The sequence below is a fragment of the Takifugu rubripes genome, chromosome 19 (assembly GCF_901000725.2).
Source record: "Takifugu rubripes chromosome 19, fTakRub1.2, whole genome shotgun sequence".
NCBI lineage: Eukaryota > Metazoa > Chordata > Actinopteri > Tetraodontiformes > Tetraodontidae > Takifugu > Takifugu rubripes.
This window is the reverse complement of record NC_042303.1, coordinates 7,458,314-7,484,742: the sequence shown is the minus strand read 5'-3', so window position 1 is coordinate 7,484,742 and position 26,429 is coordinate 7,458,314. Positions and strand designations below refer to the sequence as shown.

General features: G+C 46.1%; 5 protein-coding genes and 1 long non-coding RNA gene across 8 annotated transcripts; 3 read left to right on the top strand and 3 right to left on the bottom strand.

Annotated features, from left to right (window-relative positions):
• The first annotated feature begins 146 nt into the window (after positions 1-146).
• atf1 (activating transcription factor 1) lies at positions 147-4,385 on the top strand. Its single transcript, XM_011613743.2, has 7 exons — positions 147-314; positions 1,703-1,825; positions 1,898-1,995; positions 2,077-2,201; positions 2,301-2,483; positions 2,566-2,719; positions 3,253-4,385. The coding sequence occupies exons 2-7, from the start codon at positions 1,703-1,705 to the stop codon at positions 3,395-3,397; spliced, it is 828 nt and encodes a 275-aa protein (XP_011612045.2). The 5' UTR covers positions 147-314; the 3' UTR covers positions 3,398-4,385.
• Positions 4,028-5,466, bottom strand: LOC101076983 (methyltransferase-like protein 7A). The gene is made up of 2 exons (XM_003973155.3): positions 4,936-5,466; positions 4,028-4,660 (listed from the first exon to the last, which is right to left on the bottom strand). Exons 1-2 carry the CDS (start codon positions 5,431-5,433, stop codon positions 4,424-4,426), a joined length of 735 nt encoding a protein of 244 aa, XP_003973204.1. The 5' UTR covers positions 5,434-5,466; the 3' UTR covers positions 4,028-4,423.
• A 116-nt stretch (positions 5,467-5,582) lies between these two features.
• Positions 5,583-7,654, bottom strand: LOC101064349 (methyltransferase-like protein 7A). Its single transcript, XM_003973105.3, has 2 exons — positions 6,926-7,654; positions 5,583-6,101 (listed from the first exon to the last, which is right to left on the bottom strand). Exons 1-2 carry the CDS (start codon positions 7,418-7,420, stop codon positions 5,868-5,870), a joined length of 729 nt encoding a protein of 242 aa, XP_003973154.1. The 5' UTR covers positions 7,421-7,654; the 3' UTR covers positions 5,583-5,867.
• A 3,272-nt stretch (positions 7,655-10,926) lies between these two features.
• LOC101076758 (nuclear receptor subfamily 1 group D member 1-like) lies at positions 10,927-20,620 on the top strand. Of its 2 annotated transcripts, none has more exons than XM_029827026.1 (8): positions 10,927-10,993; positions 16,385-16,696; positions 16,804-16,892; positions 16,978-17,122; positions 18,232-18,791; positions 18,876-19,061; positions 19,136-19,346; positions 19,435-20,620. In XM_029827026.1, exons 1-8 carry the CDS (start codon positions 10,942-10,944, stop codon positions 19,629-19,631), a joined length of 1,752 nt encoding a protein of 583 aa, XP_029682886.1. In that variant the 5' UTR covers positions 10,927-10,941; the 3' UTR covers positions 19,632-20,620. The 2 variants fall into 2 exon arrangements, with proteins under 2 accessions (XP_029682886.1, XP_011612043.1); XM_011613741.2 differs by lacking the exon at positions 10,927-10,993 and adding an exon at positions 11,823-12,488.
• On the bottom strand, positions 11,222-11,840 carry LOC115246953 (uncharacterized). Its single transcript, XR_003886066.1, has 2 exons — positions 11,667-11,840; positions 11,222-11,437 (listed from the first exon to the last, which is right to left on the bottom strand). It is a non-coding gene; the product is annotated as an uncharacterized lncRNA (long non-coding RNA).
• A 2,310-nt stretch (positions 20,621-22,930) lies between the features above and the next one.
• faim2b (Fas apoptotic inhibitory molecule 2b) lies at positions 22,931-25,411 on the top strand. 2 transcript variants are annotated; one of them, XM_029826579.1, is made up of 12 exons: positions 22,931-23,136; positions 23,539-23,584; positions 23,686-23,753; positions 23,824-23,888; positions 23,966-24,019; positions 24,101-24,151; positions 24,251-24,290; positions 24,373-24,410; positions 24,481-24,568; positions 24,640-24,735; positions 24,861-24,914; positions 24,988-25,411. In XM_029826579.1, the coding sequence occupies exons 1-12, from the start codon at positions 23,122-23,124 to the stop codon at positions 25,135-25,137; spliced, it is 765 nt and encodes a 254-aa protein (XP_029682439.1). In that variant the 5' UTR covers positions 22,931-23,121; the 3' UTR covers positions 25,138-25,411. The 2 variants fall into 2 exon arrangements, with proteins under 2 accessions (XP_029682439.1, XP_029682438.1); XM_029826578.1 differs by having other exon boundaries at positions 23,536-23,584.
• Positions 25,412-26,429: the final 1,018 nt, after the last annotated feature.

Genomic DNA, 26,429 nt, shown 5'->3' with positions numbered 1-26,429 from the left:
AAAGTGTGGTTCTTTTTTCCTAACTTAATATTTCCTCCGTCCTCGGCTCCACCAGCGCCTCAAACTCTCTCCACCAATCACAAAGCCTCCAGGCCGCTATTACGTAATACCTTTGCCGCGCGACCCCGCCCACTTCCTTTGAGAAAAAAAAAACTGGTCAGCGATTCTTTTTTTTTTTTAAACAGCTGACGTCTTTGTATTTTTAGCTGTTAGCCGTCGCTGCTAAGTAACTTTTCCAGAGCTTTTCTCGCCAGGGCCTTTGCGCACAGTGGGTGACGCCGTGAACCAGAACAGTTACGCGGAAATTTGGAAAGGTAAATTGTGCCCGGCCCGGCGGTACTTTTCATGCTGGTCTGCCTGCTCCTCTGTGGCAGTAATGGCGGCTGTTGCGCCGTCAACTCCTCGCCGTTTCACCAGAAGGGAAGGTGTAGTTAGCTTAATGGCTCCTCGTATCGCTGACGTCTTTTGACGCGGTTACTTGCGTGCCAGTGACAGATACACATATTTACCCATTGAGACAAAAGCTCACACATCATGTGGACCAGACTAACGAAACTTGTTCTGCCTTAAGCCCGCCGAGAGTATGCTGGTTTTGAATTTTTGGGATCGGCAAACCTCCATAAACTAGACGTTAGCTTCCATTAACTAGCAATGAAGGTGTTGGCGAGGTCGAACATTCGAGCAAGTGCGCGGGACTCCAGCGCTAACTTTAGCTTTTTTTTCTTGTACTTACAGTAAAAGCCACGCATTTTAGAAGCCAATAATAAAACTTTAAGAGTGAAAGAAAAGTTACCATTGCTGATTATTGGGCCTAGCTACGTATTCTTACCCCGCGTTCTGGTCCTATTGGATAACACGATACGATCCCAGCGAAAGTCGGGTCGAAAAACATTAATTATTAATGAAACTGATTATAAATGAGAAAGTCTGTGCTCTGATTTTTTTGGTTTGGGGGAAGGTTTATCAGGATCTAACGTGTGCAGAGGTCACAGTGCGTGTTTTTGACCTCAGCCATTATTAAGCAGTAATACAAACACTGGCCCTTAATCCCAGACTACAGTCACCTCTCAGTCCCCACACATAGCCCAACAGGTAAAAAGAGAGATATAATATAAAAAGTGCAGTTTGATGAATACTTTTCTTCCTTATGGCCATGTTAAACACAGTTATGGCTGAAGGTGCTTTTACTGTCATTAGCCAAGTCCACCTAAGTGGCAGGTTGAGGATTTTTACTGGGATTTTTACAGCGTTTAGACAAACTTGAGCCACCACATACTCACTATTATTAGTGGCCATTTTTGTTTGCTGTCTTCTTTTCATGGTATCTCTTTACTACCTAATAATTAGTCAAGTTAATTAATAATATGCCGTTGGCTTTTGCTCTTTTTGGTGCCTCGCAACCCAGAAAGGTGTGCATACACAGGTTTCTCATTAGTCGGTGGCGTGTGTAGGTTTTTTGGGCTGGGGGCGGGGGGGGTTTCTAAGCAGACCGCAGCCTCTGCAGCCATCTCCTGTTTAGGAGGAAGTGCTGTGACGAGGAGGTTTTTAAGCTCACAAAGACTTCCTGGCTGACTTCTAAGGTTTTAGGCCATATTCTTTTTTTTTCCCCTTTACTGTTGGAGAAAGGACGCAAATTCGAAGCAGTCAGACACATTTGGGCACTCTTTTATAGGTTTTAATCTGTGTTAATGCGTGTTTGCAGATGTCACTGGGTGGATCCTCTGTAGCTGTTGTTCAGCTGCCCGGAGGTCAGTTCCAGGTTCAGGGAGTGATCCAGTCTGCACAGCCGTCTGTCATCCAGTCTCCTCATGGACATGCGGCCCAGGTGAGACCTGCCGCGTTTTTATGTCAACAGTTGCAGCTGATGCGCTTTAATCATCCTGCCCTTTGCTTTAAGGCTGCTGGATCAGACAGCGAAGACTCTCAGGACTCATCGGACAGCGGGGCGACAACTCAGAAAACCAGAGAGATCCTAGCAAGACGGCCCTCGTACAGGTGAAGACCACAAGAAAAGACCAAACGCAAATGAGCACTTTCCGGTTGACGCTAACAAGTATGACTCTCCTAAACGCGTAGAAAAATCCTAAACGAACTTTCGTCTGAAGAGGTGGCACACGCTGAGGGGAAGAACAACAGTCCAACTTCCACAGGTGTTACTGTACCCTCAACTTCCATCTACCAGACCAGCACCGGCCAGTACAGTAAGAGCCTCTATCGCCCATAGAAACAGCAGGCTCAGAAACACCACGCAGCGGTCTTTAATCAGCCCTGTTCTCCTCCCTCCTGTTTGATGCTCCCAGTTGCTATATCTGCTAATGGTACGATCCAGCTGGCAACGTCAGGATCCGAAGGCATTCATGGCCTGCAGGCTGTTACCATGGCGAACTCTGGTGGAAGTCACCAAGGTACCACGGTGCTCCAGTACGCCCAGACACCTGACGGGCAGCAGATACTGGTCCCCAGCAACCAAGTTGTGGTTCAAGGTGAGCACTATCTGACCTTCTACAGAAACATATTCCGGTGTCCTTCCATTAAATCCGTTGTTTTGCGTGTGATTGTGTTCAGGTGCAGGAGGAGAGCTGCAAACATACCAGATCCGCACAGCGACCGCCTCCAGCTCGCTGCCTCAGACCGTGGTCACCAACTCCCCCGTCGGGTTGTCTCAGTTAAAGCTGGACGATCCAACAGTGAAGAGAGAAATCAGGCTCGCCAAAAACAGGCAAGTGTCCGCTGTGTTTTCCAGGATCTTTATTTATGGGATTCAACTTTTTCTTTTCTCAAAGCCCTTTTCATTGATGACACACTATGAATAAATCAGTCAATATAAAGGAGAATCAGTTTTGATTTTCCATGAAGAACATAGCAACAGCGTCAGCTGTGTGTGTGGTGGGGGGGTAAGCAGCCTTCTAAAGGTGAAGGAGAGACTGTGGGTGGGGGTGGGGTTCAACCTCTTAACGTTCCAACTAATAAAGCCCAGATTTCCCTTAATTTTGAGCACCGCCATGACAGACCAACATCCAGCTAACATGCTAACAAGCCCAACCACAACCTGAACCCCGAGCTCTCTCAGGGACTCAGAAAGACCCCCTCAGGTCTCGTCCTGTACGTCCCCAGAATCCGCGTCCTCGTTGAAAGCGGACTTTTTTATTATTTTTCACTCAATATTCCATCCGCGTGTTGTGTTGAATACCTTCGTTGGCGTAGGAACCTCCCCACCCTCACAATAGTGACTTCTCTCTCCCCTCCCTCCAGAGAGGCCGCCCGCGAGTGCAGACGGAAGAAAAAGGAGTACGTGAAGTGTCTGGAGAACCGCGTAGCCGTTCTCGAAAACCAAAACAAGACTTTGATCGAAGAGTTGAAAACGTTAAAGGACCTTTACTGCGTCAAAACGGGATGAGCATCATGTTGGCGTGATGAGAGCAGCCTTTTGGACATGAACTGGGTTTCTGGGAACATAATTACAGGCTGAGGTCCTTTTTTTTCTTCTTTTTTTTTTTACTCTGTTTAATGAAAATGAGTTGTGTCCTCAATAGAAAGACTCAAACAAGAAGAAATTGGGCATTTTATATCCACCTACATTTTTATAAAGCAAAATGTGATGGTTTTCATCATCACGACAGCACTCGCGAAAACAGTCGATATCATTTGTTTGTTGCCACAAGGGGGAGAAAATTCCTGTTGTGTAGAAACGTGAGAGAATCTTGTGCTTGTGACGTGTCAACCAGAGGATTCGTAGCAGCCGTGGCATCGACATGAAAGGTCTTTGCCCTGTTATTCTGGATATCAGCAGGGACAGAGCGCCTCGCTTCAGGGCAAAGCCCAGGAAATTATGAAAATTACTGAATGATGGCAACAGTTTTAATTCCATGAGGTTTCAAATTATGAATTGAAAACTTTTCCTTTCAATCTAAGTTTCAAAATGTGTCCCTTTTTTGTTTGTGTGTTTTTGTTTTTTAATGCTTTTGGAATCTCCTTTTTTTGTCTAACAACTGATTTCCACATGGACATTATTCCTCTTTATTTAGCAAAAACAGCATTTCCCCTCATTCCCCATCAAGGAGACATTTGTCATTCCGATGGAATCCCACAGTCGGCCACAACGTCAAGCACAGGTGTTGCTGGAGCTGGCTGAATATTTGCCATCCTTCCTCTACAGTAACGTTTCAGCTGGCGGCGTTTGCACGTCGCCATGGTTTCCCTTCTAATGTGGCAAATTGGAGTCAAGAGTGAGAAACTGAGTCTGGTTGTTGCTCGACAGTTACCGTGACAATCAGAGCGGGAAAAGCACAGTGTCCAGGTTGATATTTATTATGTAGATGTTGGGAGGGCAGAGGAGAACAAACAGTGATGTTGCAGATTCTGTAATAAATAAATATATTTTCGCGCAATTGGTGCACAGTGATTGCTCTCTCAGACGATGTTGTCACTTAATGGCATATCCCATAATGTGAGGCCTGATCAGCACAGTGACCTCTGGGGCATCGACGCGTTGTAGGTGAATCTGGGAGAATCCGGCTCCCTCCAGATCTGCCCAGGTGGCTCTGGTGATCCGGCATCCATCCATGAGGTAGAACCACAGGCGCTCCAGCACATGCTGGAAGAAGTAGGTCCAGGTGGAGGGATCTGAGACCACATGCTCCAGAAAGTAGAAGGCACCACCCTGGAAACGGACACAGCTAGAATCATTGCCCAAGGAAAATAAGATTACAACGAGAGGCATTCATGTACCTGGGAAATTTTGCTTCTAGGCTGCTTAATATAACATTTTACAAACAATATTTTTCTTAAGTATGATTAGGATAAAAACAGTTCCAAGGAAGATCTGCTAAAGCAAACGCCTGATACTGTCCGAGCTGCTCAAATTGCTTTTTTTTGTTTGAGGAGTGTTAAACGAGATATTCCCACCGCCCCTGAATGCACCCCATTAAGACTCACGGGTTTGAGGACGCGGCGGACCTCCCGCAGGACCTGCGGGACGTTCTGCACCGAACACAGCACCAAGGTGCCGACCACGACGTCCATGGACTCGTCCTCGAATTCTTCCATGTTCTCACCAGAGACGACCGCGACCTCCTCGTAGGTCAGGTGCGCGTTCGCGTCCATGCTCCTGCGCAGGTACTGGTGGAAGTGCGGGTTGGGGTCGGTGCAGATCACGGTGCAGCCGTCCGGGTAGAACTTGAAGTTCGCCCCGCTGCCGCAGCCGATCTCCAGCAGGCGGAGGGTACCGTCTGCGCTCGCGAAGGCCGCCACGTTCCGGAAAAGCTCCCTCTTGTTTTTGTGCATTTTGCGATTGTAGGAAAACGTGATATTAAAGGCCATTAAGGGGAAGAGCCGCTTGTACGGAGCCCACAGACCCGAGATCTGCATCAGCATTAGCGGCAGAGTCAAAACATCACACACGCACCTGCAGATTTTCATGAAACACGACTTCATGCTGCTTCTTGGGGTGAAATCAGAGCCTTTCTTGGTTTATTTCCAGAGAGGAGATTATAAGATTATGCCTCTTAATGCCAGGAGGCAGTGCCCAACACTCGCCACACGATGGCGCCCAAACCCTTCTATCGGGGAAAAACACCCATAAACATTATTCAACTTTTTAATTACTCAAGACACAACGTCAAAGAACATCAAATGGGGAGTAAAACACAATCCCACCAGTTGTGCAAGGAAAAGGGAAAAAGCCCCGATGTATCTATCATCTAGAGAGTGATTAAAAAAAGTTAATATGTGGGGTTTTCACTCGCATGCTAAGCTACAACTGTGCGTTATCACTGATGTTCTATGCCTGGTTGAGTTGATAAAAAAATAAAACTGGTATCAAAACTCTCGTCAGAGATGCTGGGTCAGTGGAGGCTTCTCATCGGGGTCTATTTCACAGCGTAGCCCACGATATGAGGCCTGATCATGAACATGAGCGGGGCTTCGATGTGCCTCAGCTTGAGCTCAGAGAATCCGGCCGCCTCCAGGTTTTTCCAGGTTTCCCGAGTGACCAGGCAACCGTCTCCGAAGTAGTACCAGACAGGCTGGAAGACATGTTGGAAGAAGTAGGACCAGGTGGAGGGGTTGGCAACCACGTGCTCCATGAAGAAGAAGGCGCCACCCTGCAGAGCAGAGGTTATCTTGTCAGAGGTTAAACTGTCAAAGCTTTCGGTTTGTTTCAGGAAATGATGAATGGATCTTTCAAAGGTAGCAGGGCAAAGATGAAGTGTAACAAGCCTGTTATTGTCAATTATTAATCGGTTGATTGTTTATTTTGAATCTGGAAAAGTCCAGATTGATATCGGGGACAGAAAAGCTCAAGAAAATGTAATAAATATTGCTTATTAGATGCTGATATTAAATGTAGAGTCAGAATTCAGGTTGTTTCGGGAGCGAAATCTGTTTTGTGATTATTAAATCAACAGGTCCAAATCAGAGACCACTGGCTGTGACGGAGCTTGGGGGCCGAGTCGATGCTCAGAGGGGCCACGGCGCCGACTGACATGCGTGCGACCTTTCACATATTTGAGCAGGCGCGCTTCTGTCATGTTCAGGCTCTCGCCGTTTCTGTCACCTCTGAAAAGAACTGGGAGACAACAGCAGCATTAAAAAACAGTTCCCCGCGGTTCACTCCCGCCTCCAGCTGGTGGCCCAACAACCACATATTTAAACCTATTTAAAAACATGTCTCACACACCCCGAGCTGGGTGTTTCCATGACAGTTCATCACTTCTGGTGTAGTGTGATTATAAAAGCAGTCCAGTTATAGATATTCTTATCATAGCTCGCTGTTGCCCAACCTCCCACCAGTATGGATGGTTACGTAATACTTGTCCCAGTGATAGTGAACTGGTGCAACAATGGCGTGCATATACATGTTATAACATAGATTTCTATTATTTCGTCGATTTGTTTGTTTGTTTTTAATCGTCGATCTGTGACTCACGGGTCTCAGTATGCGGTGAACCTCACGCAGAGTTTGCGTTACGCTGTCCACGGAGCAGAGCACCAGGGTGCAGACGACCGCGTCCACCGAGTTGTCCTGGACGGCCCCCATGTCCTCCCCGGACGCCACCACGAACCTGTCGTAGGTCAGGTGGTCGTTGTCCTCCATGCCTTTGGTCAGGTACCTGTGGAACTGCGGGTTCGGGTCGGTGCAGATCACCTTGCAGCCGTTCGGGTAGTACTGGAAGTTGGTCCCGGTGCCGCAGCCGATCTCCAGGAGCGTCAGCTGGCGACCGGGGGGCTTGAACTCGGCCAGGCTCCGGAACAGCTCCTTCTTCTTGTCGTGCATCTTTTTGTTGTACATCTTGGATATTCGGTACAGGCAGACGGGCATGACATGTTTGTAGAGCTTGTAGAGGCCGACGGCGTGGATCAGATGGAGGGGCAGGCACAGCACGTTGACCACCAGGGTGCAGACCTGCATCAGGAGAGTCATCTTGACAGTGCGTGGACGTCCGCGTGTCGGCTGACTCCGAGGCGAACCGTGGCCCCTCCTGGACCCGAGCAGACGGAGGAGGGGGCGGCGACTAAAAGCTGCAGGACAACACTCGCAATCGTCTGTAATTTAGATTTCTGATCATTTGGTGATCGATAGCCGAACCTGCTCGGCACAGAAAAGCCATCAACGCATTCGATCTGTTGCAATTACACTTATGAGGCACATGTATAAAGATTCGAATCATTTTCACGTCCCGTTTGGATTTATAAGGTGGCGGAGAGGAAGACAAATGGTTAATTTTCTTCTTCTGTGGTCTCTGCTGCGCATCGTTTTCAGCTGCTGCTGCCTCCACCCGTGTGCAGCAGCGTGGCCTCCGTCTCCCCCTGGAGGATTGAAGCAGGTACAGCTTTGGATGTGGAGCATTCTCTCTATCTGTGACCCACCTGCGAGGTTCTGTTGGTCTGCGAGGTCACATCAGGCTGAACCCTCGCTTCTTTGACTCGACGGATGATGGAATCCAGACCATCAGATGTTGTTGCCGTCTGCTGGGATGCGAAGCATCAAACGTCCTCAGAAATTAAAAACTATGATGGGACAGTTCGACTGAATTGGTTCCCCTGAGGGAAACACAACCGGATTTGGAGAGACACGGGTGTCCAGATCCAGTTCACGAAAGCCGAGTTTTCTGTCCTACCGAGCAGCAGGTTTCACCAGGTAAAAGTGGGATCCCAGGTGAACACAATGTCCACCTGTCAGGGCAGAAATCCCAGCTGGATCCCAGCCCTCGTGGCCCAAAGGTCTGAGAGTAACACCCACGCCACCAGTCTGAAGACCTGGCTGCAGGTCTGTAGAACAGATCTGAGTGAGGCTACTATCAAAATTTCTGCTTCGCTGAACGTTCCCAGGAGCACAGTTGCCTCCACGAAACGGCAGAACAATGAGGACTCTGCCCTGGTCGTCGGATCAAACTGGGAAATCTCATAAAAGAGAGGTGTTTCCTGCTGGTCACTGTGGCGAAGTTCCAGAAGGGAAAACTCCATCAGCCGTCACTGCAGTGCTCCTTAATCTGTGATCGAGCTCACTGTTAAATCAATCAGAAGCTAATCTGGATAACATCAGAAGCCTTCAGATTATCTGTGATGGGCATCTGTGATGCAGCTGTGTAGATACGTGTAGATTTTTGTGTGTTTAGGGTCCGATCTCCATCCTTCTGCCTGAATGTGTGTCACTGAACAGTCGGGGTAGCCGTTAAATAACGCTCAATATTACAGGAACAGACTGCTGTGTGTTTTAGGCAAAGCTCCTGGGCATGCAGGTGCAACACAATGAGAGTCAGGCGGAGGCGTGAGGGTACTCTACACTACACTGTTGATTCTTTTAGAACAGCAAAAAAGAGTTTCAGCTTCACATCAAGTGTCAGTACTGTTTACTGAACCAAGAATCTCAAAATACTGAAAATGTCAACATTTTCCACATATACTGTTCATTACAAAAAAACCCTATTGATCAGACTTGAGGGTACTTTAACTTGGTATTTCTGGGAGATAAAGTCTAAAATTGCCCTTTAGTGACTCTTGTGTAAGTAATGTCGCCATCTAGTGGTCACCACTGGAAACGTATACAAGTTGCTGATTTTTTGTAGTTATTTTTCTCATAATTCATAATTTGTAGTTGTAACCATGAGTGTTGGAGTTTGTGTGGTCCGGCAGGTTCATCATATTTTAGCTGCCCTGATGATAATGACAGCATCAGTAGGTTAATGTTTACAGGAACTCTGCACCTGTTTGACTCATTAAAGTCTAACAGGATGAATAGTCCTGGCCAATCATCTTAGAGAACAATTCATGAATCACTCAGTAATATCAATAAAAATAACCAATAATAAAACCCATAAAATGGGATGGTTATAAACAGCAGTGGGGTTGACTGTAAGCTAGCTTGAACCTGCAGACGGACCACATAAACAGAATTTAATAATAATGCTGCTTTGGCAAAAACTGCTGGATGATATTCTACAAAGTGTGGAACACATCAAACCTAAAGAGACAAGACAATCATGATCTATATCTATCAATATACTGTTGGCTTTTAAAAGCAGTCTGGATTTTAGCATTTGATGTGATCTCTCTCATAGAAAAACATGTAAACAACAAAAAAAGGCGACTAAACATGTCCTTAAAGTAGATAAAGACAAATGCAAATAAAACATGGAAATATTGCTTTTCGGACTGATGTTGATTCAGGTTTGAGGTCATGATGACAGCAGCCAGGGCCAGAGATACTTTGATTATTGTCTGGAGGTTTAAAACAATTTATGTGGTGAGGTTGTTTGTTTTGTTTTTTTTAAATCTTACACTCAAGTAACTAGAGTGTACAATATTTTCTAACTAGAGTCTAGTTAGTGTTGATGCTGATTTTTATGAAACTGGGCATCTTTTAAATTGTAGCTGGTGCCATACAGTCCACTTTAAAGACAAAGAGTTCATGCTATTAATTAAACAGTTACTTAACTGTATCCTGCTAATTGTTTGTCTTAAAAGGGGGGTAACTCCAAAATGGAACATCGACTCTACCCTCTATTATTGTTGTGCATGTACAATTAACAGCAAAGGAAAAACAACTAAAAAAGTGACATTACGTCATCACTGTGGTTCACAAATTTGATGTGAGACTCCATAATTTACAACCTGTTGTTCGCCGCATCGGTCAGACAAAAACCTCAGCACTATTGTTGACATCAGAACATGTACTGCTGTTAACCAAGGTGGAATGAGGTCATCGTGCGTGCACCACAGTGTTTATTTAAAAGAAGCAGCTGCTGTTTACTTCATACTGTAGGTGTCTGTGGGTTGATATTATTGCTTGGACTATCACTTTAGTTCTGTTTGTCAAGGAAATGCAAAAAAAGTAGGACAATATCAGTGATCCGGATCAACAATTGCTCGTTTGTGAGGCAGAGGAAACCGGAGCAGCAGGTTTGAGGCGAAAATAGGTGACATGTGGTACAACTAAAATGTAAATAACAAAATGTAGCATCCTTGCTAATGCTCAATAGCTAAAAAGAATATTGTGAAATTGCCGTAATTTTATTGTAATGGAAGACATTTTGAAAGGCAGAACAGGTGAGATGGTGAGAACACGATGACATTGTGCCCTCTTTGCCACTGCAGGTGTCTTAACCGTGGAACTGTGAACAATGAGCGATCAACTGATCGATAACCAACCGACAGTGGACCCCTGTGACCTAAATATGCGTGTGCCCGCACCGGGCGCGATTCTAATGGCTTCCTCCGAGGTTTCATGCACATTTGGGCTTTTCTGCGACGCTGTTGTGCGCACAAGTACCTCCTGACCTACATTCATTGTGTTTCAGCCAATCTGCAGCCTCTGTTCAGCTTTCGACAAACACAAGAGAAGCTCAAACGTGACGGAGGAGGGAGGGGCGGGGGCGGGGGGTGCTGGTCACGGTGAGCACCGCCCCCTCTGCACGTGCCAGCGCTTTCCCGCAAAGATCGTCTATGGATGCGATGCGAACAGAATGGCGGCCAATTACAGCACGTAACTTTAAAGGTAATTTATTGATGCAGAAATGCACAACATAAGAGATACCTAAAGACATTTATAGAGCAATGACAAAGGTATAATAGAATAGAATAGAAAGGTTTTCCCCAAAATATTTAACTCATGATTTGTCATTTTCGTAACACGGCAGATATGGTCAGTCAATTCAAATAATTCTCACCATTTGGTTATTATTGCAATAAAAACAAAAGTAAGACAAGAATCATTCTTGATTAATTTCAGAGGCATCTTTATTTAACTTTACAATCTGTTAGTAACAGACATGAGCGTACGCAAACATCCAAAGAACACATCAATAAGCATTATGTGTCACAACATGTTGCCGGTCAGTACCTCGCTCATAGGCTTCACGGCAATGCTCAACAAACACAACAGCACAATTTAGATAAGGGCTCTCAGTGCAGTTCCCAATACAGTCTGAGCTACTCCAGCCTAAACACAAACACGCAGTAAATTATTTTAACCATATGTTATGAAATGATGAAAAGGTATAAAATAAACAGTTATTCTGGTAGACCTTTACGAACTCCTAAAACTTGTGGTAAAAGATAGTGTAGATATTACATACTGTGTCTAAAATCTACCCTTCCATCGTGTGGCTGATTTACTTCCCTGTCAGAGCTGTAAACGTGTAGGAGTGAGCCCTCCTAAATTTTCTTACCATCTTTGCCGTTGTTTAATCCCAGGGCCGCGGCAGCTCATTTGCATAAAATGTGTGTCAGTAGGACAGCCTCGGCTCACGTGCCGCGCGCACATGTCGTAAAGCCTTTTACCAGCATTCCAATGTGGAACGAGCCCAATGTGCCGTCTCCACGCGGGGCTCTCGGCCAATGAGAAAGTGAGGAGTAAAAAAGAGAGGGGGCACGAGCGGAGGAGGTGGCTGAAATGTTACTGAGAGCGTGACAGAGAGAGAGAGAGAGAGAGAGAGAGAGAGACAACGCACATCAACAAACAGGCGGACACACAAAAAGGGAAGCGCGAGAGAGAGAGAGAGAAAAAAAACTGGTCACATTCCTCGGGCACCTGAAAACGTGCAAGTTATTTTAGGGCTCGTGTTGCTTATTGATGAGCGGGGAGTGTTTAAACCACTTCTACTCTGATCTGGCTTTAATGGTGACTCTGCGTGGCAAGCAGCTGGATGCTCTGGAAGCTCGGTGATGTAGAGAAGCCCCTGTAGTGAACTCTCACCACAGCCCGACACCAGACGCTTTCTTCTCTGTCCGCGGGACGTTTTTCCCCTAAAATCGAGCGTTCTTTTTATTTGATCACCCATCTCGCTATCATTCCCCGCCGGTCCCTTAAGGAACTCCCGGCGCTCCGGGCGCACTCCCGTTGTTCTAAGCTTTTGGATTCACCCCATGACTCTTGTGCCGACATCGTCGTGAAGCAGAAGCAATCGGTTTGACGTTAGAGGTCTGCAATTAAGCAACACTCCGTGGATCAAGACACAGATCGTTTGGGAACATGGAAAACAGTCCCGGTGGTGAGTACAATTTATCCCTATAATGCAGTCATAGATCCGAGTATCAAATTATTATTTTTTTTAGAATGAATGTAGCGCTGCCCATTGGCGCATCTGTCAGTAGATACTGAACCCGCCAATGCACGCAAGCGCGGAAATGAAACTGAAGCATGTGGTGAGATTATATTCCGGTTCACAGTACAATTATTTTAATACCTACAATTATTTTAATGCTTTCTAAGAGCTTGGACTGTTGTTTTAAAGCTGGCGTGCAAATTCAGTTTGGAAATTGCGACCGAATGCGTGCCCACGATGGCGCGCAGCCAGCTGCTGGGGAGCTGCAGACAGCTCGGAGTTGCGTGAGGGAAGTCCTCTGCGGCGGACTTCCGATTCTCCCCCATGTAAACAATCTCACGCGAAGCGCGACCCAGATCGACCCTGGCTGGGCACCTTCCCGACCTCCCCCCCCGCCTGGTATAGTCATGCCATCCTCCCCCCCCCGTGTCCTTTCGTTAGGAGCTGGCTCCTGTTGCAACCTGTGAATGGTCGAACCTCAGCTGTTTATGGCATCGCACCTTTTTTTTTGTGTGTGCTTGAAACATGTGAGTAGGTTAGTAATGGTTGTCAAGGACTGGCCACGCCCACTGAGTCAAAACAAGTCACGGTGCCATATTTTCCACCCATGCGCTCACTAGTCTCCGGAAGACGGAGAAAACATTTAGTTCTGCCAAGAGCTTGAACTGTGGTGGTCTAAATATGGGCGGTGATGATGCTGAGGAGGAGGAGGAGGAGGAGGAGGGGGGCGACTCACGCATCCCAACTGCAGTTAAAGTCTGAGGAGTCGCGGAATGTTCATTTTGACATGCAGGCAACATTTTGTGCCTTTATGTGATCTGAATATCAGCAATGATATTAATGTCGCCATCCATAAATGAACGCCGATAAACGAAGTCATTATATCTGAAATTTAATCTAAAACATAATAAAAATAAAAGATTTGCCATGCAATCATTTATCAGTCATTAATCATTTGAAATCGTCTTTTAATTCCAGTCGATCCACCGCAGCCAACAGCATAGATAAAAACGTCCTTGGTCGGTATGTGGTCGTGTTTAATTAATTTATTTTAGTTTTTCTTGTTAATCTCCCCGCCCCAGTGCATGCTGGGTAGGATTAATCCTCATAATGTTGCGAATCATGCGCCTGGTTTTGAATCCGCAGTCATTTACCCAGCCCGCGACCTCGACAGCACGTGTACACGGCCTTGGTGTCCACGTGCACCCCGCCCCTCTCCAGTCACTCCCCTGCGCCGCGCGCTCTCACGCTGCGCGCGCTCCTCTCGCACGGGGATTCCTCTATGATTGTTGATATGGTCAGTGGGTCACAAAGGTTTATCTCGCTGCGATTTGCCAAGCAGATCGGAAATAAGTCTGTACACGTGATGTTCGCCACGTGGAGTTGGCGCCTTTAAACCTGGACACGTTGTGTTGCTGTCCACCAGCTGCCTCTGACACACAAGTCGAGTAATGTTGGTGGAACAAACAATAAACGAACTGTTTATTGTTCCTCTGGGCTGCGGTGTCATGTGGAGACACTTTTTTCTTTTTAACACAGCTGGATTGAACTTTGTGTAAATTCTAATTCATTTTATGAACTCAAAATTAGAATTCCAATTTCCCCCATTGCCAGTAATGAGCTTATTACAGGCAATGGGGGAAATTGTAATTCTAATTTTGAGTTCATGAAATGAATTAGAATTTGCTAAAATGGGCATCTGACATCATGGTTCTATTTTACTTTGAATAGAGCAGCTGGATGGGATCAGTGAACTGGCTAAATGCTCGGTTTTGTTTGGATGACATGTATCCTTTCTTTTGTATTATAACATGCGTGTTTTGTCCTTTCCCCTCTTTTTAAAAAAAAAACCCTCATATCGTCACATTATCCTGACGTTGCTCGCGTGGGCTGCACAAGTAGACACGTGGAGGAAAGTGTACTGTCCGTGTACAGTTGTTAAAGTTCACATGTAAGAAGACAGATGAGGTTTTTTGGGTTGGGCGGGGCGGGGGGGGGTGGTTATTGGCATCATGTCTGTACAGTTTGCTGACAGGCACGCACGCACGCACGCATGCAAACCCACACGGGGAAAGAACACAAGAAGGAAAGAGGTGGGGCCTTTGTGTTTATACTGTAGTTCCTATAAGTCCGTGTGTACCCGCAGGTCACGTGCTCGAACCTGTGCCGGATGATCTTTCCAGTCCAAGAGATTCCAGGAAGCAGTTACTCGACAGGATAGGGAGCGATTGTTTTCAACAACGGAGGGGGCGGGGCCAGATGAGTGTGGGGGGGGGGGCGTGGCTCTCCTCGGTCGGCAGGGTGTGACTCTGTCCTCGGCAGGTCACACACGAGCGTTTATCCGTTCGGACTCAACGCGCGCAACAGGAAGCGGCGGGCGAGGCACGTGCAACGTTCGAGCGCGTGCTGGAGTGACAGTGACACGGGTGCTGCCGGCGCGCGCTAAAGCAGTCAGGTCACTGGAGTACAGCGCGGTTCTGCGTCGACACGTGTGAGCGCAGGAGTTAAAGGAGGCAGTTGGAGCTCAACAGGAACTCAGCACGTGTGGTCTGAAGGAGAGAGAGCTCCAGAGAGACTAGGGAGGATCTCTGCGGATGATTTAAACCGCAAACAGCGGCGAGGAAGGTCGAAACGCCGCAGTTTCAATCGATTGTGGTTGGGCTTCTGGTGTTGCCTTATTTAGTCCAATTTTCGTCTGCGTACATGCTGACCCCCTTTATAACCATGATCTCACCTTGAACAAATTAGAACAAAACAAGTGATAAATCCCATAATTACTATTGTTGTTTCCACTGTTATGTGAAATAATCAGATTACCCAACCACAATAATTGAGTGTCAAAATGGTGGCATGGTCCTTTGCACAGGTTGTGTTGTACTGTCACCGTGCCCTGCTCGCCTCCCTCCAACACCACAGTAGTCAGAGCAACCCTCCTCCCCCCCCCTCCTTCCAAACGTGATCAGCCTGTTATTGCTGCTGTTGTCTACACGGGACTGCGCAAAGAGCCTTGTGAGTCGGGCGGGAACTGTGTCAAGAGTCCATGTGAGCTCCCAGTCAGGTGGCTGGCGGACGGATGGGTCTGCCGCAGGCCCACAGCCAAGGCAGGCGGGGAGGCAGGAGGAGAAGAGAGGGAGGGAGGGACAGAGGGGAGGGAGAGGCTGGATGCTCCAAGCAAATCAGGCAGGGAGCTGGCAGTCTCAGCACGCACGTGTTTCATCTTGTAGAAAGAACCCTGTCTGCAAAACAGGGGGAGGAGGGAGGCTGATGTGTGCCCTGCTGGGGGGGGTAATGGGACATTTCCTATTTAATGTGACAGCTCCAACCAAAGCTCTGTCTGTACCCTCAGTCCTTTATTCTGTATTGAAGTAATTTAGCATGTTAGTCTGCTACGCTAAGATGAATTTTTTTTAGTAATTATGGAGCAGTCATTTTGCCTGTTTGCCATTTTGTGCATCCTACAATTATAATTTAGTGTGATACAATATCGCAGTGTAGGTTCGTTCTACTTTATGGGAAACTGACCTGTTTGCTGCAGGTGGCTGCATTTATTTACATAAAAATGAGCTTTCAGTATCATTGAACACACCCAACGAACTGACCTGAGAGGGACTTTGTTTCGTTTAACTGAAATTTTAAATCCAGGTCAGGCTTGTTGTTGCTCTAGCTCTGGGTTTCTTCCAGAAATAACAGATCAAATTACTATTGTTGCTGGATGATTGTGGTGTTTTGGGTTACATGAGAGCGTTGCTCAACACATTACGCACGCCCAGCGTGTGGGTGTCGGCTCTTCCGAAGAACTCGGGACTGATTTTTAAAAAATGCGTCACTCCCTCTTTTCACAGGTGGTGTCATCTTGTATGCCGGTTCATCCGGCAGCGCCAGCCCCAGTCCTGGCAGTCCTTCCAGCGGATACCAGACGCAGTCGCCCTCCTCTCACTCGCAGCCCTCATCGCCAGAGGGCGTGTCCTTTCAGGAAATTGGGCCCCTAAAACAGAGAGGAGAGCCAGGGGGTGGAAATCCTTCTCCACGAATGGTTTTCCAGTTTCCCGAAGTAAACAACGCTCCTGTTGCCCAAATAACAACAGTATCATCGGCGACCTACAACCACCCCACAGTCGCCAAGAGACCTTGCGGTCTTACAGGCACATTCACCAGTAAGTGCCAGTTTACATCCCTCTTTCCTTTTGTCCTCCTTGTTTGCCAGCCCATTGTTATTCTCCTCTTCTCTCTGATGATGCTGATTGTTTGTCCTTTTCCTCAGAGACCGGAGGTATGGTACTCCTGTGTAAGGTGTGCGGAGACATTGCATCTGGGTTCCATTATGGTGTGCACGCCTGCGAAGGCTGCAAGGTAAGGACGAGCTCAAAAGCACCATTATATCACGTCGCAGGCGCGCAAAAAGACACCATTCAGAGCGTTCCCATTCTTTCTGCAGGGCTTTTTCAGACGCAGCATCCAGCAGAATATCCACTACAAGATGTGCGTCAAGAATGAGAAGTGTCTCATCATGCGCATGAACAGAAACCGGTGTCAGCACTGCCGCTTCAAAAAGTGTCTCGCTGTTGGAATGTCAAGAGATGGTAAGAGACACTCGACGTCTTTGAGGAAGAAATGGAGCCTGGCAGCGAAGCAGCCAATATCATTTTCTCTTTATCGTCCTCCTTCTCCTTCCTGTCCTTTTGTCTGTCCCCCCACCACCCAACATCCGCCAGCTCCCCTGCTGCCTGATTTATGGCACGAGGAGCTCGACGGTCCCGCTCTTCATCAGTCACGGGAAAAACAGAGACAAATACGGGTTATTTCAGGAAATGGGGCACAGTGTTATTGATTACTGCGGGCGTTCTGCAAGGTGTACGCTCATAAAACCTGGCTTTTACAGTCATAATCTTATTCCATCCCATTAATCATGAAAACCTGCAGGACTGGAATTAAATCCCAACTAACGTTTGCGTACTTAATCAGCTTTACTGATTTATTTCCCCGCAGGACTCTCCAACCAACCTGTAATAAATCATCTTTTCTTTTTTAATGGCAGGAACATTTTTAGCTGACCCTAAACTGCAAATACAGTAGAAAAACAAATCACCTGCTAATACATCGGATTCCAGCAAAGAAACTGCGATCATTTTCAGACAAATGACATAAATAGAAAGAAATCAATATGTTGAGCTTGTGCCTCTGCAGACTCTCCTTGAACGTGTCATTAATCTCATGTCATCCACCTTAATCCGGGCCTGCCGTCCTGCCTCTCCTGTCCTCGACTCTTGTCTTGACCTTTGTCTGTCTCGACACTTTGTTAATGACATCGTGTGCATCGTCTCTTTTGACCCACTGACCCAGTTACACCGAAAAAGAGCGAGGCAGAGCTCAAATACAAGATAAATGGGAAGCGAGGGGGGAGGTAATATAGCACAGGGAATCTATAAATAGGGATGTCAGTGGAGATGCTGAATTAGAAAAGGGGGAGGGAGGAGAGAAAAGGCTGGAAAGGAGGATGAGCAGCACCGGTGAGGTGAAGGTTTTAGGGCCAGTTAAAGAGTTTAAAGATGCAAAGGAGCAACACAAAAAACATTTCTCTGTTTCGTGCAAAATATCAGATTTCTGCACCTGCTTGGACCAAGTAAAATAATTAGATATGAGGTGATGATGATGAATGCTAACGGACGATGCCTCCTCTTTCTGTCCTCAGCTGTGCGTTTTGGGCGTATCCCTAAACGAGAGAAGCAGAGGCTGCTGGACGAGATGCAGAGCTACATGAACAGCCTCAATGAGTCGGCGCCCGTCGACATGGAGATGTCGCCTCCCTCTGACGCCCCGTGCAGTCCGGAGACCCTGACAAACGAAGGAGCGGCCCCGATGCCACCGTCTTACTCCAGCAGCTTAATGAACAGTGACGAGAAGCTGCTCAAGATGGCTGCCGGCAACGCCAACGCGATGTCTTTCCAAAACGGCTCAGTGCAGGAAGCCGCCATCTCGCACTCCGCTGCGCAGACCCAGACGGAGCAGGACAACATGACGTCGAGCTACTCCAGACAGTCAAACTGCCCAGTGGACCACAACAATGACAACAATGCTAACACCAAGGTTGACAACAACAAGTACACCTTCCATTCCAATCAAAACCAGTGTCCCTTTAGTGGCGCCCTATCACCTCAGTCCAGTTCGATCAGCCAGAACAGTTTCTCAGCCAGGGAGTCCCACAACCAAAGTCCTTGCCCCTGGAAACTAAATGGAGGCGCCAAAGTGCTGGTGAGACCTTTGTTACCAAGCTAATGAATGACTGCCTGTCCAAAAGAAAGTGCACCTTTTCTTAATGTCACCTCTCCCACCCAGGCGTGTCCGCTCAATGCTTGTCCGGTTGCACCGGCCAGCCGATCCAGTCAGGAGGTGTGGGATTCTTTCTCCCAGTGCTTCACCCCCGCGGTCAGAGAAGTCGTGGAATTTGCAAAGAGCATCCCAGGCTTCCAGAGCCTCAGCCAGCACGACCAGGTCATGCTGCTGAAATCCGGCACCTTCCAGGTACCTTTGAATCCCTGCTGATTTTCCTCATCCCTCGTGAGTCTTTCCGAGGCTGACCTGCTGTCTGTCCACAGGTTTTGATGGTGAGGTTCTGTTCACTGTTTGACGCCAAGGAGCGGGCGGTGACCTTCCTCAACGGGCAGACGTACTCACTGGCATCGCTGAGGGCCCTGGGGATGGGCTCTCTGCTCGACGCCATGTTTGACTTCAGCGAGAAGCTGGGATCCATGGGCCTGGAGCCAGACGAGATGGCCCTCTTCATGGCCGTCGTGCTCGTCTCTGCCGGTAAACTCGCATTCCTACATATCTCCCACAATCCCATCTGGTCCCATTTCCTGCAAAGCTGACCTTCATTTCCCCTGTCTTGTTCCAGATCGCTCGGGCATCGTGGATGTGGGAGCTGTGGAGCAGCTGCAGGAGAACCTAATAAAGGCCCTGCGCTCCCTCATCACCAGCCGCCGCCCAGATGACAGCACCCTCTTCCCCAAGCTGCTGCTGCGTCTGCCGGACCTGAGAACCCTGAACAACCATCATTCTGACAAACTCTTGGCCTTCCGTATCGACCCTTGAGTCTGGCGCAGGAGCCGACTGAGGTGCATGCTGTGACGGCGACGCCCGTCCGCTCGACCCCCGTGCATGGGTGTTCTGTCACATCCGCTACACAATGAGCATTTTCTGCAGCGCCAGTTGTGACACCGAGATGCGAAAAAAGGCCGTCATGAATGTGGACAGAGCGACGGGGCGGGGAGGGGTGCACAAACTGGTTCCTCACCCAGCTGTTTTCAGGGTGGATACACACAGAACTGTAGGAACACAGACCATGGTCTTCCTGGTTCCTCAAAATCAACACGAGACCACCGAGTCATTCTTCTACCCTAAAAAGACGGTTTTCCGTTCCGAAAGCCCCCTAAAAGAAGAGGCTGCTGCGCCCCCTATATCTCCCTGTGCCCCACTGAACAGAAGGGTGCACACACACATACACATACACACACACACACTCCAAGCAACTGTTTACCTTCCATGATTTCTTACAATCAAATGATGCTGTAGTTTATCGCACTTCCATACATCAAGAAAATCAACGCTAACATAGCAATAGAAAGATACCAGACACAGTTGGGGAGTGAACTCCCTGTCGAATCAATATAAGCTATTTTCACATCATTAAGTGGGAAATGTTTATGAAAAATCACCCATTTGTGACTGAGAAATGTAAAACTTTTTTTTTTGAGGGGAAAAAAAATAGTGATGAGTCGAAGTTTAGTTGTTTTTTTTACCTGGTTATCAGGAAGATGTCTTGGGGGGGATTGATGTAAATTTTGTAAATAAATCTTGTTAGTTTGCAGACTCTTGGATATGTAAATGAAATTCGTATTGTAATTATTGTATGATGATGTCACTAATAACGGATTGCTCTGGAACGTGCGCTCTGAGTATAAGATTTTTATTTGATGATATATCATTAAAATATACGTACCGACTGAATTGCCTTGTGAATATTTTATAAATGTTTTATGATTACACCATAGAACTCAATTATTAAATGAGATTGCATATTATTTGTCTCGTTCTTGGAATTTCCTGCTTTGTGTGGTTGTCATCAGTGTTGCCTTGACACACTGTGGAGCCGTAGCCTAGCAACAGCAGCAATGGTGCTCGGAACTGAGAGCCATTAGAGGCTTTTTCCTCCTCTCATCCAACATGAAACAACACTTTTAGAAGTGTGCGTGACAACCATTAAATGAGAGTTTAATGAGGACGGCGCCTGGATAAGTCCCTCATACTGACAAAAATACAGATTTGAAGGCTTTTTCAGTTGAGATGCGATCTGGCATATGCAAATGTGAGATTAGGACGAAACACTTGGAACACAAAAGGTTCCAGACAGCACAATAATCCCTCCATTATGTTTTGACTAAAGTCTACTGGAAGGTCTGGGAAAGTGCTCTTGTATGGAGAGCATTTTCCATAAACAGCAGCTCTGGTCTCAGGAGATCTCCACGTCTGCCGCTGTTATTTATGTACCGATGCCTCATTTCTGTCAAAAAAAAAACAAGCTTTTTGCTGAGAGAAGAATAAAAGCAGTTCCGCCTAAAATGATAATTCCAAATTTTAATTCTTCAGCGCATACCTGGCGTTTTTTACTACTATTTGCCAAACATTTTATTACAAATAAATAGATTCCTTCTGCATAAAAAGACCGTCGGTCAATAAGAACTGGTGTCTCGGTCACGTCCAGCAGGAGCGCCAGTCAGTTCTAGAGCTCGCGTTATGGTGCGCTGACGCCCCCGCCTGGTCAAACTGAGAACAGCAGAAAAAGAAGCTCCGACATCAACGTGTAGAACAGGGGTCGGAAACCCGCGGCGCTAGAGCTCTTTAGCGCCGTCCCAGTGGCTCCCTGGAGCTTTTTCAAAAATATCAAAATGGAAAAAGATGGCGTAGATATATTTGTTGTTTTAATGTGATTTCTGTAGGAGGAAAAACATGACAAACATTCTTAGAAAATTCCAATGCTGTAAATGTGTGTATAATAAATATTTAATTCCAACATCTCATGGAAGTTAAACTTGAAGCACCATTTTACAGCAGAATGGTCACGTGGTGCGTCATTCTCTCCAGAATGCGCTGCAGGGAAAATAAACATTTAATCATGAATGCTCATTATGTATCTGCAGCCTACTTATCATTTTGATAGTCGGCTAATATAGCTAATATAGACACTTACAGCATGTGTTGCCTTCATAATACGGCTTATAAAAGGCTTTTAATTGTTAGCGGTTCCAGACAGATTTTTTTTTTGTTGTTTATTGGTCCAATATGGCTCATCCAACATTTTGGGTTGCTGACCCCTGGTGTAGAACAACATGCATGGGATCCTAATTTTTGCAGACTCACAAAAACTTTAGGTGCTGCAAATGAATAACTAAATGTCTATGTGCAAACCTTTTTGGGGCGTTTTATGGCCCCTGACCTATTAGTCTCATCTCCGCTGTCTTATTGCGTGTCTAAAACTGGCAAATAAAAACAGTGATTTAAAAATGCTGTCAGAAATCATAAATTCTCACTCAGACATCAGCACTGGCGAGATGTTGGTAGTGTCGTTTGAGAGTTTTAATCTGGTAAAATGAGGAGCCGGGTTGATTAATCCAGGTCGTGGAAAAACTGTTCTACATATGGTTGTGTTTTCGTCCTTATTCGTTGGATCCTTCTGGTAAATCTTATTGTTACTGCTTTTATGTGATTACGTGTGCCTTAAATAATGTTCTTAACTTCAAGCTTCTTACGGAGAGTTACTAAAATTGTCTCTTACACAAAAAAGATGACGTCATGGTTCACCGTGGCCTTACCAACAATATTTGAGGTTTATTGTATAGATATACTGTATAGCGTGTGTGAAATCATTTGCTATTTATTTGTTGACAATAGTGTATGAATTGACGATCAAAGATATGACGATTGTTTTAGTCTACAAAAACATCCGGTTAACATCTGGAGTGTTTGATATCAATACCACTTCATATTTGTTAATATTATCAATTAAACTCACAAGAAAAACTCTTGTTTCCTCCCCAAAGTAGGGTCAAAAGTTATGCAATGCATGTGTAATTCAGATATATGAGGCTCAGTCTTCTGAATCTTTCTAGTGAGTACTAGGATGATTAACTGTCCCGGGACGCTGCTGAGACGGTCGTCGAGGACACCCCCGCTGAGGAGCAGAAGTGGTACGGTCCGACTGTGTAGTCAAGGATTTAGGAGTATGGGACGAGCTCATTAGGCTGATGGCAGGGGTGGCGGGGGATCAGGGTTAGGGGGAGATTAACCACACAGAGGCCTATAAAGCTTTGGTGTAATCCTCACACTGCAGACAAATTTAGAGCGACAGATATTCTACATATCTCAGCTCTGTCAGTCGACTTTACAAACCCCAGTAAACAAGAGGAAGAGGAGCTGGGACTTACTGTTTTCATTTCTGTACTGAAGATTTCTTCCTTCTCATCATCGCCATCAGCAGCAGCAGCAGCAGCAGCAGCCCAGAGGCAAACTAATAATAATAATAATAATGAAAAAGGGAAAGGTATGTTTTGTTTGTGATATTCTCCTTAATATATTCACACCAGTGTTTCAATGGTACCATTTTAAAAACTTTTTTTTTTTGCTGTCTTGTATGTTTTAGTGTGTTGAAGTGTTGTTGAATCTCTCACACATTAAAATGCTTCCATCTTCAGCTAAACTAAAGATAGATTAGGAACAAGAATGTGGTCTTTGTGAAACTATACCTTTTACTTAAACTTATCCCTAAAATTTCCATTCCCCTTAAATGGGGATTTTCCACATCAGCTGTGAAAAGGTGGAGGTCCATCACATCCACTTTAATCCTCTCAGACACATTGTAGGATAGAGAAAAGCATCAAAATGTGCCACAGATTCCTCGATGAAGGTTTGATTTTCTGGACTAACGGGCGTTTCCCATCAGCAGGTCAACGATGACAACGAACCCCCGACCTATCAAGAGGCCACCGCAGGTAAAGTGTTCATTTAGAACACACTCAAAACACACAAAAAAAGCCTGCTGCATTCAGGTCAAACTCCTCCTCCATGCTGACCCTTTTGTCTCCGGTTAAAGGCTACGACGACATGGAGGCCCAGTTCGCCTGGGATGACAAGACCATCAGACAGACCTTCATCAGGAAGGTACGAGGAAGACAGAGAACACCGGACCCATTAACGACGCCATTCTGACAGCATGTTCCTCCTCCCACAGGTCTACGCCATCCTCCTGGTGCAGCTGCTGGTCACGGTCGGCATCGTGGCGCTCTTCTCCTTCTGGTAACTCTATTTTGAAAGAACTCGTTTATTCTTTTATCCTGGTTGAAACAGTCATTTGAATCCTTTTGCATCTGCAGTGCTCCTGTGAGGTTCTACATCCAGACCCACCCTGGCCTCTACATGGCGTCTTAGTGAGTGGAATCTCAGCCGAAATGCAACGTCACCACGGTTTTTAGTCCTTTATGACGTTTGATCTCCTGATCTGATTGCAGCCTCATGTTCTTTGCAACCTATATCGCGCTGTCCTGCTGTGGAGAGCTGAGGTGAACCTGCCTTCCATCCTGAATTACACAACTATGCCTCTTCGGTTGATATTTAGTCTGGTAATATACGTTATTTTTATCATCCTTTCATCCAAACAGGAGGCAGTTTCCATGGAATATCATTTTGCTGGTTCTCTTTGTAAGTACCCACCCCTCTCATGCGAAGGTTAAACCATCTTAGGCTTCCATCGGGGTCACATTTGTTTTTGCTGTCTGTTCAGACCCTGAGCATGGCCTTCATGATGGGATTTGTGTCGAGGTAGGTACGGATTGTGACGTAACCCCTGCCGTCCTGGAACGGAGCGTTGACAGGGATCCTCTCCTTTCAGCTTTTACAACACCAAATCGGTGGTTCTGTGTTTGGGGATCACGTCTCTGGTGTGTCTTTCTGTCACCATCTTCAGCTTCCAGAGCAAGGTGAGGGCAGGGGCACGCAGGCATCCTGCTGTCCTTTGGCAAAGCTAAAGCCGTGCGTTAATCTGCCGCAGGTTGACGTCACGTCCTACCAGGGCGTCCTCTTCTCCTTGTGCATGGTCCTGCTCCTCTGTGCCATCACCATCTCCATCGTGGTCCCGTTCGGCTACGTAAGCTCACCTCTGCAGTCTAAAATAGACGTGATTAATGACTTAGACAACCCCAGCAGAAGGATTAGCGTTGCTCACTTAGCATGCTGCTATCCTTCCTGAACACATTTGCATATTCATCGCAGGTTCCCTGGTTACACGCCACGTATGCTGTCCTGGGGGCCATCCTCTTCACCCTGGTAGGAGCCAAACACCCGCCATCTGTCATTCCCCGCGCTTGTTTTTGTGGCTGACTCGTCATTCCCTCTGCAGTTCCTGGCGTTCGACACTCAGATGCTGCTGGGGAACAAGCGTTACACCATAAGCCCGGAGGAATACATATTTGCCACCCTCAGCATCTACCTGGACATCGTCTACCTGTTCAGCTTCCTGCTGCAGATCATGGGAGGAGGACGGGATTAACGCCGCCGTACGGCTGATCCGCCATCCCGGGTGTCCCTGACGGCGTCATGTTTGGTGAAGCGCTGCAGTGATTTCTGTTGTTGCTGGTTATTTAATTCCATCCATGAACACAAGCGCTCTGCTGATTCTGTCCCTCTGTCACATGGACATTCAGCCATTTTGGTTCCTGCACCTCGCCCTCCTACAGTGTGTTTCTAATGGAACAGGTGGTTCATGATATCTTTGAGGTCTGTGATGGTACAGAGGGGAAAGTGGGTCATAAATGGTCAAAAATGCACACAAACCCTATATGGCAACATCTCCTACCTATGTTACACCAATAAGAGGACTATTGGTGCTTTAACAATAAGGACAACAAGGTATTTATTTGAAGAAACATCATTAATGCAACAAAATATTAGAGCAGTTCTGTAACTGTAGGGATTTATTACATTGAACTGATTGTTTAAAATCATGCCTGGACTACAGCAAAAACACAGAATTTTCAAACCAAAAACACTATTTGGTGTTTTCCAGCAGCTGCTTGTGCTCTAGTCTGTTTCATTCTCGTTCTCAGTGCTCGTCCCAATTGAGCTGGTTTTTATTGTAGTTTATGGGGGATGCTGGTTTTATACCCTCAGATGTGTGTAAGCCTGGAGAAATCTTTCATATGAGACATCCAACCAAAATATTTTATTTATGTTTATGTGTGAGTGAGTGAGTGAGTGAGTGAGTGAGTGAGTGAGTGAGTGAGTGAGTGAGTGCTTCCATTTTCACTCCGATGTCAAATTCTGTTCTATTTTATCACAGCCACATAGTGAAGAGTGCGTGTATATTATTAGCTCTTAGACCTAAGTTGCAACTAAAATTGTGACTTTAATGTGGCCTTTATGGGATTAAGTAAATACCTTTATTTATTATTACTATTATTATAAAGTTTTTGAATGTGTAATAAAGATGTGGTGTGTTCACTGACCATTCAAATAATCGTGGCAAATTCTGATGTTATGAAATGTTAAATGTTACAGATCAACTGTAAAGACAAAGATGTTGTATCCAGCCAGCATTTAGGATCTACCACTAAAGAATCGTTTTAATGTAAAAAGTACCATTTAAAAACAGTAATTTTATACTTTCATTTTTTAGAAATATATATTGAATTATCACCTGTGTTAGGTACTCAACAATAACTTCAATGCAGCGTTATTTTAAGGAAATGAATGAGTTTGATTAACAATATTATTATAAAGGCATAAAAAGAGTAATGAACTTACTCTGACTGAATTTTTGTAATCAGTTTTTAAAGATTTAAT

Bases quoted from the DNA above. Each gene is read 5' to 3' on its own strand.
- atf1 (XM_011613743.2), top strand. From the start codon at position 1,703: ATGTCACTGGGTGGATCCTCTGTAGCTGTTGTTCAGCTGCCCGGAGGT. The intron at 1,996-2,076 runs GTGAAGACCACA...CTAAACGCGTAG, and splicing joins GCAAGACGGCCCTCGTACAG to AAAAATCCTAAACGAACTTT. The intron at 2,202-2,300 runs GTAAGAGCCTCT...TGATGCTCCCAG, and splicing joins GACCAGCACCGGCCAGTACA to TTGCTATATCTGCTAATGGT.
- LOC101076983 (XM_003973155.3), bottom strand. From the start codon at position 5,433: ATGAAGTCGTGTTTCATGAAAATCTGCAGGTGCGTGTGTGATGTTTTG. The intron at 4,661-4,935 runs GTGAGTCTTAAT...GTCCGTTTCCAG, and splicing joins TCCGCCGCGTCCTCAAACCC to GGTGGTGCCTTCTACTTTCT.
- LOC101064349 (XM_003973105.3), bottom strand. From the start codon at position 7,420: ATGACTCTCCTGATGCAGGTCTGCACCCTGGTGGTCAACGTGCTGTGC. The intron at 6,102-6,925 runs GTGAGTCACAGA...TCTGCTCTGCAG, and splicing joins TTCACCGCATACTGAGACCC to GGTGGCGCCTTCTTCTTCAT.
- LOC101076758 (XM_029827026.1), top strand. From the start codon at position 10,942: ATGGATGCGATGCGAACAGAATGGCGGCCAATTACAGCACGTAACTTT. The intron at 10,994-16,384 runs GTAATTTATTGA...CTCTTTTCACAG, and splicing joins TACAGCACGTAACTTTAAAG to GTGGTGTCATCTTGTATGCC. The intron at 19,062-19,135 runs GTACCTTTGAAT...GTCTGTCCACAG, and splicing joins TGAAATCCGGCACCTTCCAG to GTTTTGATGGTGAGGTTCTG.
- faim2b (XM_029826578.1), top strand. The intron at 24,411-24,480 runs GTAGGTACGGAT...CTCTCCTTTCAG, and splicing joins ATGATGGGATTTGTGTCGAG to CTTTTACAACACCAAATCGG. The intron at 24,915-24,987 runs GTAGGAGCCAAA...TTCCCTCTGCAG, and splicing joins GGGCCATCCTCTTCACCCTG to TTCCTGGCGTTCGACACTCA.